General features: G+C 35.5%; 1 protein-coding gene across 21 annotated transcripts in view; it reads right to left on the bottom strand.

The window, feature by feature from the left end:
• The window catches only part of Obsc (Obscurin), a 153,706-nt gene that overhangs the window by 4,565 nt on the left and 129,928 nt on the right, over window positions 1–19,213 (bottom strand). For 11 of the 21 annotated variants that reach the window (XM_085946599.1, XM_085946602.1, XM_085946601.1 and 8 more), the window contains 23 exons: window positions 18,302–18,589; window positions 14,908–15,267; window positions 14,511–14,615; window positions 13,385–14,266; window positions 12,160–12,393; window positions 11,852–12,041; window positions 11,115–11,293; window positions 10,704–10,930; window positions 10,013–10,188; window positions 9,499–9,674; window positions 8,627–8,752; window positions 8,255–8,534; window positions 7,854–8,032; window positions 7,517–7,713; window positions 7,061–7,219; window positions 6,685–6,929; window positions 5,397–5,514; window positions 5,115–5,298; window positions 4,811–4,995; window positions 3,502–3,998; window positions 2,445–2,682; window positions 2,043–2,325; window positions 1,442–1,740 (listed from right to left, as the gene is read on the bottom strand). In XM_085946599.1, coding sequence (XP_085802725.1) covers window positions 1,442–1,740; window positions 2,043–2,325; window positions 2,445–2,682; window positions 3,502–3,998; window positions 4,811–4,995; window positions 5,115–5,298; window positions 5,397–5,514; window positions 6,685–6,929; window positions 7,061–7,219; window positions 7,517–7,713; window positions 7,854–8,032; window positions 8,255–8,534; window positions 8,627–8,752; window positions 9,499–9,674; window positions 10,013–10,188; window positions 10,704–10,930; window positions 11,115–11,293; window positions 11,852–12,041; window positions 12,160–12,393; window positions 13,385–14,266; window positions 14,511–14,615; window positions 14,908–15,267; window positions 18,302–18,589 — 5,807 coding nt within the window. Of the gene's footprint in view, window positions 1–1,441; window positions 1,741–2,042; window positions 2,326–2,444; window positions 2,683–3,501; window positions 3,999–4,810; window positions 4,996–5,114; window positions 5,299–5,396; window positions 5,515–6,684; window positions 6,930–7,060; window positions 7,220–7,516; window positions 7,714–7,853; window positions 8,033–8,254; window positions 8,535–8,626; window positions 8,753–9,498; window positions 9,675–10,012; window positions 10,189–10,703; window positions 10,931–11,114; window positions 11,294–11,851; window positions 12,042–12,159; window positions 12,394–12,705; window positions 12,988–13,384; window positions 14,267–14,510; window positions 14,616–14,907; window positions 15,268–18,301; window positions 18,590–19,213 lie in introns of all 21 variants that reach the window. The other 10 variants (XM_085946605.1, XM_085946597.1, XM_085946598.1 and 7 more) reach the window with 3 other exon arrangements.

Here is a 19,213-nt window from a genome sequence, read left to right as displayed (position 1 = left end):
AGAGAGTAAGAACCTCTCCGCCCATTATGTCGGCCAGCCGCTGCAACATGCGCAACGGGTGGTGGATGAGCATAACCACATGCAGTCCACGTAAATTGTGTACTATCTGGGTGTGAAGATAGAGGGAGCGAAGTAAATTGGGGTTACCGCTGCAGAAGTAATATGGTGAGATGGTACGGTTGAGATTCACATAGGTAACAGCAGATCATTGTGCATTAAAAACGTCTGTTGGTTAGTCCACCCGTCAGCCACTGTGTGATGTTACAACGGCTGGCCGTATTAATGGCCGGAGGCTATCACCTTGTGCCCTTTTTAATAATCAATATTATATTAAAATGTACTGCTTTTAAATTTTCCTTTTGTCAGTAATAAGTCATTCAATATTGGATAGGGATACTTGATTCTTACAGAATGATCGATTAAAGAAGACTGAATAATCGATTCAACAAAATTTCAAAAGCAAAATAACATTTCTTTTAGTGATCATGGAAATCAATTTTTATATAAAATCAGCTCCTATAATGTTATCATAAAAATATCTGAATTTGATTCAAGGAATAAGTCATTTATATTTTTTTTTTATAATAATAAATTATGTACTAACCATTGTGACCCGAGAAAACTCTAAAATGGCTCCAAATGAGGAATTAAAAAGTGATAGTTTAAATTCGATTCTCATAGTTTAAAAAAAATTGTTAAATTATTATCGTTAGTGTGACTAACTACAACATTATGAGCTGAAAAGAGTAAACAAAAATTATACAGATTGCCACAAAAATGACAAAGACGTGTTAATTGATGTGTAAAAGTTTGAGAGTTGACAAATAGTTTTCTTGGTACATTTCTTGCCACACCGGTTTGCTTTAATGTAATTGAACGTAGTTATGCAGAATGTAGCCAGTCCACAATAATGTCAAGCTGAGATAATGGCACTTTAACAACAACATGATATTAAAAATGTATAATTTTAAATAGTATTTTATTTCGAGAATAATTTGTTTGCGGCTTGGCTATTTTCAGCAGAACGTAGAGAAAACCTTCTCGCATCTGATCAATATCATTTCTCATTTTTTTTATTTTTTGTGGACTGGCTACTTTCTGCATAACTATGTCCAATTTCATTATGTGAAAGCAATTCTGCATGGTTTCTTGTCTATCTTACACGTTTTCAAAAACGGCTTATACACAGCAATGTTGTAGAATTACTTAAAAAAATCGATTTTAATCTTACATCTCTAGGATTACACAATATATACCTACTTTTGATAAATTGTTATCAAATAGTAGAATTTTATTCTTATGTATATGCCAAAATGTAGTATATAAATTGAAGTAAATCAACTAACATATTGTAGTAAGTAAATCCAACAACACAACATGTCAGATAACTACAACCGATCTACATAGATTAAGTACCTACATGCAATTCAGAAGTACTTACAGTGAGACCCATATGTCCGATGTTGAGGTCGTGCATATATTCGAGTCCCCACAGGACCTGTCTGATGTATCCAGCGATATCTCCTTCGGTGAAGTGCGTCTGTTTTAACAGATTGTCTTTGACCAGCTCCCCTCCGGCTGCCAGTTCCATTACGAGAGACAGCGAATTGTTCGTCTCGTAGGCGTCGTGCAGGCGGAGCAGCTTGCGGTGATTCAATAAGTTCATGATCTCCATTTCGTTCCACATGAACGGCCTCAGGTCTGACTTTCCGTGCATTATCTTTGCAGCGTAATTACGACCTGATCAGAAAGAAGACACAATTAAGGTCAGACATATTATTTTGATCCTCAGCTTTAGTAGCAAAAATGGTAATTTACTTTTATTTGCTACTGCTACCTAATTATCATTTTAGGGGTTTCTTACAATATGTAAACATTGTCTCTTAACTTAGTCCTATGCTCTTATCTTTATTTCTAGCAATTTAATTGAATGTAGCGTATTTTATGACAGTAAAATCCATTATACCTGAATTGAAATATTAATGATGTGCATAAGCTATTATATTTATAGTGAATAATATCTAATAAAGTAAATATCTGACCAGTAAGCCTCTCGACGGCGTGGTAAGTGATGCCTTGCGTGCCGCGACCTAGCTCATCTCCAATATCATACAAGTCTCCGAACGGTTTGCTCTTGGGCTTGATGGTTGGAGCTTTGTGGTATGTCCTGTATGAGAACTCCTGTTCATTCTCTTCAATGTGGATCATAGCTGAAGAGCTGACAGCGCCGGCTACGTTGCGAGCGCTCAAAGAGTATAAGCCTTCGTCTTTCAGGATGGCATCGTTGATGATCAGAATGCTCGTGTCCGGTTCGATGAATTGAATCTGAAAATTAGAAATAATTATTTCTACATGTAAATATTAGCACATAATTGTGACTTAATTTTTTTGAATGTAGATAAATTTCTAATTGAATTTTTTTGTGCGGTGACAATAATCATTACCTTTATTCTGCTGCTGGCTGCGAGCGGTTGCCAATCTTTGTACCACTTCAGTTCTGGGTATGGCACGCCTGTGACCCTAGCTTCGAGTCTTCCGGACTTGCGCATCATGACGATAGTTTCGTCAGGCCTTTGAATGAAAACTGGATATTCTGCAATATCCAATCGTACCCTTTGACGAGCTTCTCCGTGTTCATTTGACGCAACCGCTTCGTACATGCCGACATCTCTCTCCAACATCCTGCAAACGTAAAAATTAAATATGTAAAAATATTTTAAAACCGTCAATTATATCGTTGACTGTTCATTTTTTATACTGCACTCAAAAGAGTGATTTCAAATTCAAATTACATCATGAATTCATTGTTTTTACTCTCCCTACTGAAAAGTTAGCAATAGTCACTTGTGTGGTCGTAAAGTAACAATATCATAATATAGTCAATTTCAGCTGTCAAAAATGTACATGGTTTTATATTTTTATTATGTGAAATAGTATTTAAATTCAATAAAGTATCTGATTTCAGGAAACTGTATAAATTTAATTTATTAAAGCTATCATAAAGTTGCACTTTCGATAGCACATTTTTGCGTCAATATCATAAAGCGTTATTGCATGGGATTTTACATAGGTATACATAACATGTAAATGTTATCCCAACAAAATTATTTTCACTGAGGTTAAAGGAATAGTTATTCTTTATTTTACTATGAAGGATATACTGATATGTATCACAGAAAATAAGGAATACCTACCAATTTAATTTTTAAAAATTTTAGCCCAAAACCTACATAAATTTTTATCATTTTATTTGATGTATCTGTTGTAATATCTCAGTATTTTAAAAGAATAATATACTATTAGACAAATGATTAGCTGTGTATAACAGATAATGGGTCAATCAATCAATATAGAAAACATTAAATTGATACATAGATAAATAATTTGTATGGTATTAACTCAAGTACACATTATGACATGATGATGAGTAAAACTAAGTGGTTTCCGTAATATTAAGGGCATATTTTTATAAAACTAATTGATTGTTATTTTTTTACTCACTTGTTAACAAATAATGTAGCTTGTCCATTCCTCGTGTAACTCCAGTCGTATCTGCCACCCGGTTCGATCAATTCATCGTTAAAATAATAAGTCATCTTCGGCTTAGGATAACCGTAAACGAACCAAAATAGATTGCTGTTGTGATTTTTAATGCCATATTGAGTATCGTGTTCTTGTCTCAAGAACCTGGGAGCTTGAGCGTAACCGTCGTGGGGAGGCCTCTCGATATCAAAGTCCTTGGGGAAGTATGGTGACGTCTCAGGTCTGAAATCGATGCTGGGATCCAAGTAAGGGATGAATTTGGGCGGGTCCGGTTCGAGCTTAGCCCTGTATGTGATGGCGTAAGGTGATGGATCGCTGATTCCGTATTTATTTTCAACTCGGATGCGGAACTTGTAGTCGCGGAATGGCTCCAAATTGTGAATGTCGCACACGCATGAGCGGATTCCCGTGCGAGCTGTGAACCAATCACCGTCAGGTTGCTCACACATTTCCACCTGTAAATAAAATAAAAGAAATAGGTATCAAATAATATCCTTTAGACACCTCAATTGTATTTATTTTGTGAAAATTTTTTGTGCACTGTACAGCAATTTCGTAGATCGAGTGAATCCTACCAATCGTCGCCGTAGATGTCAAGGGAGCCAGTCCACAAAATCATACTGCTGAGAAACAGACGCGCAAAGGTTTTGTGTGACAAAAAAAAGTAACATTTTTGTGAAACTTTGAACATACTTTGTGGTGTTATCTTTTTATTATTACTACGTTTTTATTAGCTTGTATTCTTGTTTGTCCAAGATTTGTATTGGACGATTGAAGATTTTTACGATACGAAAATCCAATAACAAAAAATGGCCATAATAGGCGAATCACCGACCTTACGAATGATTGAAGAGGTGAGCAAGGTGGACGAGATAGATTGTTTTGATTTCAAGTCGCCTGTCGACTGCGTAAATTGCTTGACTCTCATGGAAATTTAGACAATAACAAAACAGAAATCACTGGTAGATACTTAGATTTGGTACATTATGCATTCGAAGCATCAAATACAATCCGTAATACATATTTGTACTTTGACTATTTTGTCTATCAAATATGTCACAAAGACTATGTAACTGTCGAGTAACATTATGAGTATGCGAGGAATCATAATCTATCACTATACAATGGACTGATTGATAGCATATTTTGATGATTGCATGAGCATATAATATATGCTTTTCAAACTGTGATATGATTCATAAAGAAGCTCTTGCCAATGCAATAACGTTTTCTTTAAATCCTAAATCAGTTGACAAAATATGCTCACTTGGTAGGTGACAGGGAATCTTGGTCCATGCGGAATGGAAGGTTTCCACGAGAGGGTCAGTTTGCGATCCATCATCCTCGAGATGATCGGTCTGTCGGCCAAAGGCATCGGCACTCCTGTCTTCTTGATCTTGTCAAAATCGGTGTACTGATCTGAAATCGGCTTCTTGGTGCGTGGCTCCAATGCTGGAATATACGATAAAGAAAAGATCAGGACAATAAAATATATATGTCACCCTCATCTATTGGTAGTTATTAAATATCACAAACCATTTAATGTTTCTCTGAGATATAATAATACATACAATCATAGTTCAGTTCGGCATGGCAAGTTTCTTCTCCGTGAGGATTGAAAATTCTGCATGAATATTTGCCAACGTCAGCTGGGTCGATGCCGATAATAGACAGCCTCAAAAGGCCGGAACCCTCGCGGTCCATTCGAATACGGTCTGTCGGGAACAGCTTGTCACCGTTGCGGAACCATTCCACCTATTAAACATAATTTTACAAAATAAAAATGCAATATTATTAACGCAATGTCATCTGTTTCATTTATTGATCTCGAGGCATTATAAATAATTTATTACCTCTGGCTCAGGGGATCCACAGGCGCACGCTGTAAACTTTCCAGTCATGCCTTTGTATACTTCCGTGTCTCCGATTTTCTTCAGGAAAGAGGGAGGCTCCACCCTCTGTTTCTTCTCACTAAAATAAATTATAAGATATATATATATATATACCATTTGTAAAAAGGCGCTAAAGATGTTGGGCTTTGTCTTGTGTACTTCCCGGGTCTTTTCGGATGTTACGGTACTAAAAATTCTCTATAACTCATTAGTTAGAAGCTGACTTGAGAGTGGGTCTATCGTTTGGGCCCCGTATCAGTTGAAGTACGGCCTTATGGTGGAGAGAGTCCAAAAGAAATTTTTGAGACTCCTTTACTTTCGGCTGTATGGATCCGTGGCTCTATCCGACTGATTTTCTCTTGGGGATGCTTACATACTGTAGCTTAAAATTTAGAAGGGATCTTTATTTAGCTACATATTTTTTCAGACTTATACGCGGCGTAAATGTGACCTCTACCATTCTTGGTGGTGTTGGCTTGTGTGTCTCTGATGATTACCTTAGGAATCGAGGGCATCCGTTGTTTGTTCTCCCACGGTGCAGAACTAACCTGCCATTAGTAATGCCAATTGGGAGGGCAATAACACTGTTTAATGAAATCGCTTCGGATATTGATATATTCCACTTACGTGCGGGTGAATTTAGGTGGACGTTGTTTTATAGGTTTTTAAGATAGGGTCTTTCAAAGTTCACTCTGTGTGCTTCCATCTACTTTTACTTTGTTATTTTATTTTATTTCTTTTCTTATCTTATTTCTTATTTTATTACCTATTGTATTAATTTTTTAAAATTATTAACACTTATTTTATGTCATGTCGTGAACGCTTTGAATTTATAATTTGTTATGTTCATTATATGTAAAATAAATAAATTTGATTTGAAAGAATAATCTTGATCCATTGTGTTTTCTCATTATTATGTGTACTAAGTTGAATGCGTGTCAGAACAATCTGTAATTTGTCACTTTCATATTATGTCTGAACTATGAAAGCTCATTTGAAAACTAAAGCTAACACAGCCTACTGAGTAGATGCTTATTCCTCGGTTACAGTAGGTTGTGTTAGGTTTTGGTTTGTTTTCATGCACATCACAGAGCAAAGACGATTGATATATTATCGCAGTGATTTGCTTAAAGTCTCGTCGCATTATGTGGGGCTGTTTAACATGACATGTACCTGTTATTTTCATAAAACGAGTAGCTAACAAAATTCAACATTTTAATGTAATATGTCTATGAAAGCAAATACTTACATCTTATCAACAACATCAAGGTTAGCAGTAAGGACAGCTTCTCCTTCCCTATTTTTAGCGACACATTTGATCTTTCCGGCATCTTCTGGAGTGCAGTCTCTCACATAGAGACAGCACGCATCTCCATCTCTCTTGATATGGTACTTATCGGATTCGTGAACTGGTTTGTCATTGACGAACCAACTGATTTCAGGCTGAGGAACCCCAAGCACTCGGGCAGGGAATTTAGCATCATAGGTCGGAAGCTAAAAGAATATTTTTACTCATGTTAGTATTTCTTTTTTTGTACAAATTTGTTCGAAGGAATATTCATACAAAGGATGTTACTTAACCTGAATGGTAAAAATATTACATATATTATTTATTATAAATATACCTGCTGCAAGTCAGTAAACTTCTGTGAGAAAGATGGAGGTTGGAAAACTTTCCTGACGTTGGCTTTGGCCGAGCTGGTATCCTCCCCGAGGGGGCTGATAAGCGAGCAGGAGTATGTTCCGGCATCAGTTAATTTTGAAGGTTTAATTTCCAAACCAACCTAAGGATAAAAATGGTTAAGTATAATTAAATGCAGTTGTATAAGGAAACTAATCAAATTGTGTATAGTCAAAACATTTACACATTGATAGGTTCTACAAATTACAAATATCCTAACAGACTGAAAATACTTTTTCCTGAAATTTTCACATGACACAAAATATTCCAAAACCTATTAAAATTATGATTATGTAACGATTGTTATGATTTTTCAAACAAGTATTTAAAATTACGTTTTACATTGAACATGAGCATTGTAACCAATGAATGAATTGCGAAAGATGTATTATTAGCCAACCTTCGTTCCATCACATGTAATCATGATGCGGTCAGTTGGAGTAATTGGCATTCCGTCCTTACTCCAAGAAACATCTGGAATGGGGTTTCCAGCGAATGGAGCTCCCAAAATAAGTGGACTTCCTTCCTCAGTAGTAGCATCACGTAGCGCATGCAAGAATTGTGGCCTTTCTTGAGGAGTAGAATCGTCTCCTCTCCCTAAAATCGATCAGTTGTTCATTACAAGCATGCTATTGACCAGACTTATATCTTACAAATTTGAGAAGGTTTATAGAAACCCACTGCATTGTGTGCTAAAATTTGGGTTTTGTTAACAAAATATAAAAACTGTCATTTACCTGCAACCTCGAGACTTCCTTTGCTGGATACTTCTCCCTTATCATTAGTGGCATGGACAGCATATTCTCCGGCATCTCCTTTAGTAGCCTTGTCAATAAGAAGACAGCATGTGCCATCTGGCATCGTTGTAATTTTTAAGTGAACACCATCAGGAACAATTTCTTTTCCATTGTGTGTCCTGCATTGTGGAAAATAAATTAGCATTGAGAACAATTAACATAAAAATAGACAAAGAACACACACACTTTGGCAATTATTTCATAAATCAATGTTTCTCACATTGTAGGAAAACAAGAGTTATAGATAGATGCATTGGAAAGTCAGTCAATACCTATGAATGTTCGTACATGAAAAAACATGTAATAATGTTAAAAAAAGGGTCTATCAATGTGAAGCATACCATTTGATAGTAGGTGGTGGATGTCCAACACATTGTACTTCTAGCTTAGCAGGGAAGCCTTCAACCACTTTGACAGGCTGCAGTTCAGCAAAGAATGCTGGTTTCTTTTCTTTTTGCTCCACATCAACCTTAGCATTGCCGGTAATGTCTCCCAAACGATTTGAAACAGTGAGAGTATACTTTCCAGCATCTTCAGGCTTAACATTGTCAATTGTCAAACCGATGAGACCACCGGGTTGATTAACAAAGTTAACTGCTTGGGATGGCCTGATCGGCAAACCTAGATGAATAATAATGATAGGTATATTAAACATGTGAAGACGCCTTTATTATATTTAACCGAATGAACTGTTTCATGTATTTAGTACTCACCGTCCTTGAACCATTTGATTTCTGGTGCTGGGAAAGCTGTGATTTGCGCTTCGAGTTTAAGAGCTTGACCAACGATAGCCTTGCATGGTTCGAGACCCTTAATGAAGGTTGGTTTACGGGGTGATGCTGAAAGAAGAAAGTTTTTAAAATCAGTATGAATATAATTATTAAATTATCTCAATCAGTACTTTAGTTAATAATTTATTAAGGTGACGCATCAGTGAAACGCCAAATAATTTTCAACTGTACGCGCGACGAAATTTTGGACTCGCTGCCATTCACTGAGAGAATGTTGACCCAAGAACACGTCACTTTGCTGCGTGATGGCGACGGGTCAATTAATTCTAAAATCGTGTAAAAATGACTAAAAACGTTACCCATTTACTTTAAAAAGAAAATATGTCAATGAATATATTATTATTGTTACTAATAGAACAATAAACAGAACATAAAATGGACGTATGTTGGATTTATATGACAATTAATATTTCGTTTGACAGGCGTCATTTTCACCCGCCACCCGCAATCCGCGCATCGCCTAGCGACGATCTTTTTAGACCGTGCCTCAACTAATGCATGGCCTTAATAGACTACATAAACCTTCTGGTTACCAACCAATGTCTATACACAATATCTCAATATTTATTCAAATAGGTTAGTGTCAATGGTACATGACATATTATTGTCTCTTAGGTACTAGGAACATTTATTTTATTCATGGAATTACAATACAATAGGTATACTAAAAAAATACTATAACACAATGGTAATTTTTCAGTAAATTGTATTATGTTAGATGTCTCTAATATGCTCATGCTGTTGCCGAATGGATATATTAGGTATATTATAATTAAGTGTGATTAAATCCTTACGGTTGATCGCAACTGCGCAGATAGCAGAGTTCTCTCCATTGGGATTGGTGGCAACGAGTTTGTAGGCACCGCAGTCGGATGGCTTGCTCTCCTGAATGAGAAGCTTCACAGAACCGTCAGGCAGAGCTGTCAGTTGGAGCCTATCATCAGCCTTCACTTCTACGCCATCCTTGAACCTGTAAATGAGAAACAACCATCAATATATATTATTCCAAAACTCTGATAACAAGGCTCTAGAATAATGAGTTTTTTAATTAGAGATTATTTGGAGTACCATTGGCCATTATGTATAGACAGTAGGCATTATTATTTCGATGGTTTAAGTCCCAACCGAATTTTGTATATTGATTGATTCTTAAATAACTACAGAACATGGATTTTTTCCCCACCTCGGATATGAAGTAACCAAATGTATAGGTATTGTCATTTCCATAAATATTTCTATAAAGTGGTGGACATGTGCTTTGTCTAGAAGTATGGCTAATATGGCAGGAAAGAGGCAAAATAATATTACCATTTTACTGTAGGGATGGGGCTGCCATCGAGCTTAGCCTTAAGCTCCACAGGCTCTCCCTCATCTACGTCAGCCGACCTCTCCAGTTTCTGAGCGAAACCAGGCGCTGTTTGCACCATTTTCACTTGAGCGGAAGTCTCGGCATCACCCACTGCATTCGCTGCCTTGGCGATGTACTGAGAGAATAATGCAATTTTATAAAATGCCAAGTACATACCTGGGGATTGTAATCCCGGGATTAGTATTTTTTCAATTTAAGGATCCCGGAATTAGATAAAAACAAGTGAAAATTTGACCATAAAAATTGTTTAGTGTGTACTACGGATATCACAACAGACGATAACACTTGGTTTATACAAATTTTTATAATTATGCACTTATTTATAATCCAATAATCCCATGAAAGCTTGAAGATTTATTGTATTTTTCTTTAAATTACATTTCTTTAGTAATTATTAATTATTATGTATGTATCATAAATTTATTGTTATTTGTCGATAGGTAGAAAATAGCACAAATTAATAAATGACTAGCTGAGCCAGCTGGCTCTCGCCAGTCTGTCTCGCTAGTTCTTGTAAATGATTATAATGATTATAAAATAATACATACTTACATATTAAATTTATTACCTACTTATAATTATTAAATTGTGATTAAGTTTACTCCTAAAATTCTTAATGCACTTTCTTACTTTTCCAACATCACTGGAGTTGAAGTGAGTAATTGAGAGTTCACTGTCGATCTGCCCTTCGAAAGTGGTGGTGATCTTGTGACGGTCATCTTCTTTAATTTCCTTGCCGTCTCTGGTCCATTTGACTGTTGGCTTCGGAACACCGCTGCAACGCACTTTCATTGTGGTGTCATCGTAATCCTTAACCTTCTGGTCTTCTAATAACTTTGAGAATGTTGGCTTCTCACCTAAAGTTAATTAAAAAGTCCGTGTCATAATAAGTCATATAATGAAGAAGATTACTTAAAAAGAGTAGATATTTGTCGATGTATGTACTACACTTGATCTCTTTCCCATCCCGCTTACAATCCAATCTCGTTTTCTTTACGCAGAAATATTAAATAGGTGGATATGTAAGAATTTAGAACTTACTATGAACATTGAATTTAGCTTGTTGGCTGGTTGTGCCTTCGCTATTTTTAGCAGTCAGGGTATAAACACCATCATCATCCATCTTGACCGAAGCAAAAACGAGTTTGTATTCCTCTTTGGCCTTATCTTCTGTAATTTTACGATTCTCTGTTGGGGTGATGACCATTCCATCCTTGCTCCTGGAAAAATATAGGTCTATAAAAACAGTCTTTATACATTTTTTGACTGTTAACCTTTTCTATACCTCACAATATTACTTTTATTATTGCAGTATCTGACAGGCCGCAGATTTTTAACGACACACGTTGAATGTAGAGCGAAGGTCTTACTTAGGTAACTTAGGTATAATCACTGTAATACTGATAATTTGTGGCTTAGTATCTCATAATTATTCAAACAGATGTCACTGTGTTTAATTTTTTTAGATTATGTAAATCAATCGAAAGTGGCTGATAATTTGAGTTTAAAGTCGGACAAGATAACTCTCGAAATTTGTAAGTGCGGCCTGTTGATAACGGCCTCATAGAGCGAGGTAACTCTCTGAAGGCATAGAACCGGTTAATATGTAAATAGGTCAGATGGCAAGGAAAATAAGCTTAACTAGACTGCGACAATTTTATAGGAATGGCAGCAGTGGCCCTAGAACCTTCTAATTAAAGTTATCTCAGTTAGGGCTTGATTATTTGGCTCCTCAAATTATTATTGTACCAAAGTAAATGATATGTTGAAAATATTACCATGTAATTTCGGCAATCGGGTTGGCATGAATGTTGGTAATAAACTCGGTATGTTCGTATGGGACGGCGTTGATATCTTTGAAACCTTGAATTTCGGGTCTCAGGAGGATGTCTAGCCTTGCGCTGCTTTCTCCAGTGCCGTATTTATTTTTGGCTTTAATTGTATACTCTCCAGTATCGACATGGCGGCCTGAAATATATAAAAGCAAAAGCCTTGTAGCAGACAGTTACAGTAACTCAACGATTTTGTGTAACTGACAGTATTATTAGTTTGGGACTTTTTTGTATGTCCATTTTGAATTAATTACCTGTCGGTATGTTCAGAGCGAAGATACACTCCTTAAGATCGTTTTCAATATCTTTGCTTTCTGAGGATAGTTTGACAGTAGCGTCAGCAACGATCTCTTCACCGTTATGGAACCAGGCGACATCGGGAACTGGATCAGATGTGCAAACGGCTGTCATGGTAACTGGAGCTTTGTTTGGCACCTTTTGCGGTTTGAGGGGTCCAGTAAATATTGGCTTGCGGTACTCATTCACAGCTGCAATATAATCAAACAAGTGTAGGTACCTAATGTTTCAGAAGAATCTTTTTGGTAGAATGGAGATTTGTTTTAAATCTTAAAATGTTTCATCATAAAAAAGAAAAATCTGATTGGTACATTTGAATTAAGTATCAAATATTGAGGAAGTGGTAAAGATAATAAATTTGATAAATATCATTACAATAATGAATTATTCGCCATTCAAAAATATATATTTACAGTAATAGCAAAATGCATTCTATAAATCGAAAAGTTAAGCATAAAATAACAATGAATCTTGACGGAAGCAAAGAGTGAAAATAATCTTACAAGTGACTGATAACGTCGCTTTGCGAGCAAACGTTCCGAGCTTGTTGCTGATTTCACACTGGTATGATCCCGCATCTGTCATCTTCGTCTCTAGTATCTGCAGCTTGTAGCAGTCTCCGTCTTCTGATATCTTGACCCTTTTGCTCGTCTTGATGGCTTCCCCGTTGACGGTCCAATTGGCCGCCGGCTTTGGCAGACCTTTGGCGAACACCTTGTACTCCAACTTGAGGGACTCGTACACGCTTCCGTCCTCCATTTCGGCACCGGTTATTTCGGGAATGGCTAAGGGTTAAATCCAATTCATTTTATGGCGACAATTCAAACAGAATCCTAAATTTCGAAATTTATCAACCTGAAAGAGATCTTACCTGCCACTCCTGGCAGCCGAGGGACAGCTTTCGGACCGGATGAGCCTTTGTTAGTCGATTAGGCACACAAGGAAATGTTCAAAAACCAGCCATGCGTCTAGAATGCGTCAATATTTATGTTAGATTGTTTATGTTTAGATAGGTATATTATTGGGTACATAGTAATCTCAGGAAACATCTGATTTTTTATTATATTAATTAAAATAGAAAATAATATACGTCATATACAACATACAGGAATTTATGAAGCCGCTATATTTTTATAAAAAAACTTTAGTAATAAAACATCTGCTTTTCCGTGATGGATTTACCTTCAGTGGTCCTACTATTTTCTCTGGAGAGAATGTCTCCTAGAGCGTTTCTTTGGATTCTTATCCTTCTAAATAGATCCTCCATATCGTCATCGTCGTTATTCAGTAAAACCGTTTTCGTTCGGGACGGCATACCGTAATCTGCTTTACTCAATCGGGGATATTGAGATTTATTCGTTATGTCGTTCACAATATTATCTCTTTTTTGTGATAGGTCAGTATTTTTCATTTTTTTCGCATTAATAGATTCGCTTCTTTCGTATTCGCTCGTTTGAAGATATTCAGATTGACGACCGCCAGCCGATGCGTATTCGGATGGATATTTATTTCTGTATGACTCGTATCCGTCGCTCAAATCTTTTTCGATGATTTTTCTCAATTTTTCGGATATAGTCTTTTCCTCGATATCACCATTTTTTAGATAACTCTCCTCTTGGAAAGACGTCTGTCTTGTGTAGTTTTCTCTAGAAAATGTTCTCTTGGTGTCATCGATGTCTGTGAAATTTCTGTCAATGTCACTCATGGAAAGATCTCGAGACAGATTTCCCGCGCAGACTGTTGCATCGTCTTCGGACATCGAAAATATAGAGACTGCCCCGCTGCCGTGAAATCTACTCTTGTCCGAATGGTTCCACTCCCCTTCGGAATCTGTCGGTTCTTCGATAATACCGTGGTTGCCTCTCTTGAAGATGTCGGAAATGTAAAATCCCCCAGATTCATCTTGCGTGTATTTGTGGCTGGCGATTTCTTCCACTTCTAATGATGTTTTATGGGGTATATTAGGAGCCACAATTTTTTTTCTTCTTCCTTCACACTCGGAATCGTCTTCGTACAGAACGGAGGTGGCAGACATCTTGTGTAAAGTGTGAGTTTCCGCCGGACCTGTTATTATGAATTGGTTAGTAAAAATTGGGGACCCTAGAGTTTCGTTACAAAATGAAAATTTAATACTTCACACAAGTTATAGAGTACAAAAAATAGTATTTTATCTAAAAGACATCTATTTAAAAGAAAAAGAAAAATGGCAGATGTATTGCATCAGGCCCTGTCTTATTTAAGTAGAAGTTGAATTTATAAGCTGACACATTATTGTTTTAGAGCCGAGAGCTACAAGCTAGGTACTGACCTGATATGAGCGCCTCGTGAGATCGCGTACTGCTCACTACCGAAACGATGATGGACTCTCCTTCGCCTCTCTTGAACGTTGTGACCGTTTCGAATGTGCGCCGGCCTAAATAACAGCTCTTATTCTAATCAACACTCTTTATGGTTACACCGAAGACAAACTCCAAGTGCACTCAGGAATTATGCAATATTAAAAAGCCATCGTTGATGTTATGCTTAGTACACACTTACGTGTGATAATTTTAATAAAAATTACATGCAAAATATGATTTTTCATATTTGAATCCACATAATGAGATTTACCAATTGAAATGAAACACAAGTTGACTCGATGGTACTGAATGCTACAAATTTAAAATGAAAGTTTACGAATGGCGTTTGTGAATTTCTCATATTACCTTCGCTATCTCCCCTTTGTTTGTTCGGTGCGGTGTCAGACTTTTCAGCTTTTTTGGCACTGATACCTTCTTCTTCTTCCATTGATTTTTCTTCAATTTTTTCTTTTCCTGCTACAGCTTTACCTGCCTTTTGCGCTTCCGGTTTATCTACCTCTTTTGTTTCTACTTTATTGGACTCGGTGTCTTTAATGTCGATTTCAATTTCATCTGCAGTTTCCATTTCAGTTTTGGATTTTTTGGCTTTGTTTGCCAACGGCTGATCCACGTCATCCTCGACGCCTCGCTTAGGAGTGACATCCTCTTCTATTACCGATTCGTGGACAATTTCTTGCTTATCGTGTTTCCTGCTTATTTCTTGTGCTGAATGAGGACATCGGATGGATTGAAATTAATAATGGGTCTATGGATGACATAATATATTCCTATATCTAAGAAAACTCGTGATCGATAAATATATCAGATATGTTTCAAATGCAGCTGTAAATAAATTACTTAAAATGTGGGAAGTTATATAGTATTTTTCCATCATAATATGACGTTTATATAACATTATACCTATCATTAACGTGGCATTAAATACATATTATAATTGAGTCACTTAGTTGCTAAACCTGCTCCGGAGATTTTTTTGAGTTTCGAGTAAATCACGAAAAACTGTTATGTGACATTTGTATAGCGATTTAAACGTATGCTAAAAATCATGGTTTGAATCGTGACGTCCGATTAGTCGGCCATGTAGAGCAGATTTAGTAACCTGTTATTTATCCTTAAAGCGGGTTTGGCGACTCAAGTCAATATTCATTTTGATTTTTTGACTTAACAGGGCGGAATTTATAACTCGCACCTAGATAGGTTGGTAGACCTATCGATATACCACATATGTACATGCAAAACTGATTTTATTAAAAAATCACTCAGAGTGGTGACTAAGCGACTCATTTATTGCATTTATTGGATCAAAAAATGTAAATTATCATTTTTGCTCTTAAGCAGAGCATATGGGGGGGGGGGCTATTCAGAGTGGAGGTAATATTAACATACTTTTTATTGTGAACGATTAGCCAATTGCTTGATGCATTAGATTCTTCCTCTGGATTAAATACACATTGAAAGAATAACAATAACGATTTAAACATGGCTTCAGAGAAGGGTGCTTTGCCAATGTGGGTAGTGGACAGATACTCGTTATTTTATGACATATCTGACATAATTACCAATATTAACTGCTATGCATTCAAAATCGGGTTATAAAATTTACGAGCATGGGAAAAGTATCAAAATATAAAAAACCAAAAGACATCACAATATTATTATGGGGGGTAGAGGCGAGTTGGGGGCGTTGGGGGTTGGGGGGGTGGTGGCAATTGGGTGAGACTTGCTTAAAAGTACATTTCTCTCCATGAAGAGATCTTTTAAAATCCAAAACTAGGTGAGTGGTTACAATAATTATAAAATAACTAATTCAGTTATTTGGGGTGCTATAATTTATTATTGCGATCTTCAACCTAAGCCTCTTTAGTGTGGCCCGATTGAAAAATCGCATAGCTTTAAAGCATTCCGGACATCATACAAATTCTTCAATTCATTATTATTGGGTGTACTTACTTGCTCCACAAATGAAGCTAGCCTAGAAATTCTACCATTGGGGGACTTCTTATTGTATTGGTGACATAATAAATTAAAAAAACTGCAAGATCTGCAAGAGCTCTTGCAGGGAAATTCAAAGAACATCAAAAGTAAATAAAATCAATTACCTAGAATTGTTTCTAGTAATGAGACCAAGGGACCTAATAACGTACTCGTAATATCAGAAACAGTGTATCAAAAAGACAACTGTGTACAAATAGTTATGGAAATTCTTGATTGAAATTATGTATAGAAACAATATGATATATAAAAGATTGTCTTGGTCGGATAAAATTAGAAAAGTGTTGTGAGTCAATATAAAATTGTATATCAGTCTTAAAAAGACACGTTCGGGGATTTTCGTAATTAAGCCAATGAGAAATAGATTATATTACAATGAATAAATTGATTTAGTGTTTTAACTCTTTTGTAAATAAGTAGTGTAAAGTGATAAAAATTATTAACAATTATTTTTTAAAATGAATGACAAAAATACTTTAATTATTCTGGTAATACTGTTAGACCTTGATATTATATTAAATTTTATTTACCAAGAAAGAATTTTTAGAGAATGGCTTATTCAAGATAGTAATGTTATAGTGTCATCTGATTAGATATTGATTATAACGTTGCAATAGCGTGATACAATGTAAGGTTTTTGTTTCAGATGATGGCAGATTGCGTTTGTAAATTTACTTAAAAAAATTATTTAAAGTGATGTACAAAATAGATAAATATTTACTCATAAAATTTTTCTATATCAACAATTCGATAATCATTAAAAGTAGCTGTTATGTATTCCTATTGTAATTGGCACAATTTAATCGGTCTATAATGCCTGCATAAGTTGTGTCATATACAAAATATACAATAATAGCTAAATCTACATAATTTTTATCTAACTATTGTTTAAAAAAAAAAAATTCAGGCTTATTACTTAGTTTGTACATCACTTAGGGTGTAGTGTAATAGGTATTAGAGACATCTGGTGGTAGAATTTCGAGATATGTAAGTAAATAATACAGTTTACTGAAAAATATCCCATGACAACCAAAGGAAATAATATAAAAAATTGATTTGTAAAACAGTGATAAGTTACATGTACATAATTCAGTTTTTGTTCAAGTATCGCCCAGATACTTTCAATTGCAATTACAACTTTTAACCTCCATAAAACTATTATTACAAATTACTAAAATGTATATCGTTATCACAATTAGTAAATGACAACGATTGCTAGAAAAGAACATATTTCTGTGATTAATGACTTATTAAAGTACAACCGAATGACAGTTCCCAACCGTTTTTTTTTACATTATACTACAATACATTTTAAATGTATCTTCTACAATAGTAGATTAATTGATTTATCACATAGAATAAGCCTTTAGCTAAATTCATGTAGATTTGATGCATATACAATTTCTAACCGTTCAGAAAGCATTCATTGGTCGTCGTATTAGTAATACACGGTATGCAGCCAATAAACTATCGACTGAATAGTATGGAGTGATTTTGAACCAATGAGGTGAGGTTACAATGCAGGTTTGCCCAAATTATATTATTGATTAATTACAAAACACTTTTAAAGGAAATATTTTCAGTAAATTACATTTAAATACGTGTCTCGTAAATTCACTTCTACACAGATGTCTGCAGTACTCATTACAATGTAAATTTAATATATATTTTGTATGTTTTTTTTTATTCTGTACAAGTGGAATATTTATTTGAGTTTGTTGTAGAAATGGTATTTTGTTATACTCACTATGTACGATGACAGTACTCAAAGATGATACACTTCCTATCTCATTTGAAGCTCGGACTTCGTATTCTCCTCCGTCCACCTCTTTCACTAGATTTAGGGTGAGGCTGTAGTTCTCCAGCCGCTGACTGTCCCGCTCGATCTTGATGCGAGCGTCTGTGGTCACCTCTTGACCGTTCTTGTACCATTTCACTTTGGGGTCTGGGCATCCTTCGATTTCTACTTCCAACTTAAGAGTTGTTCCCACATCGACAGTCATGTCTACCAATTTCTTTGTGATCCTTGGTTTACCTAAAATTAATAAATTTAACAAATAATTAGCAGCAATTAGAACGGCAGATTATTTTTTAAAATAATATACTATCTGAATTTCTATGTTGGTATTTGGATTGTCACCGTATTCTCCATTTTTCCTTACTTCCTTAATTGCTCATTGCAGGTGTCATTCTTGAGTCTGAAATGTTGGTGAAGGAAGGACAAAAAGAGGCATACAGTGACAATCCAAATATATCAAATAACCGTCTACAGACGTAACTGCATACTTGAGTAGTATTTTTTGCACGAGTATACATGAGCATGTATAAGATAATCTTGCGCAAATTTTTTGACTGTACAAGCGACATGAAAATGTTTGAATTTTTATGCTGTATACTTGTGCAACTGAACATTTTTGTAGCAGAGACTTGAGCTGAGTCTGAAACAGTCGTTTATTGTTTGTTGCATTTTTAAACCGTAAACGTGGTTATATGGACGTCATGTATAATTTGAGCAAAAAATGAAATCGTGCAAGTATGTAAGTAGTTAAGTATGCAGCTGCTTTAACAAAATTATTATTCTATACTTTTTCCACAACATAATGAAAAATTCAAAGGATGAATATTTCAATCATTTCATAATAAAAATATATTTAAAAAA

The sequence above is a fragment of the Rhyacophila brunnea genome, unplaced genomic scaffold (assembly GCF_057557595.1).
Source record: "Rhyacophila brunnea isolate RB1 unplaced genomic scaffold, BYU_Rbru_1.0 scaffold_2, whole genome shotgun sequence".
Taxonomy (NCBI): domain Eukaryota; kingdom Metazoa; phylum Arthropoda; class Insecta; order Trichoptera; family Rhyacophilidae; genus Rhyacophila; species Rhyacophila brunnea.
The sequence above is the reverse complement of the archived record's forward strand: the minus strand, read 5'-3'. Positions and strand labels throughout refer to the sequence as shown.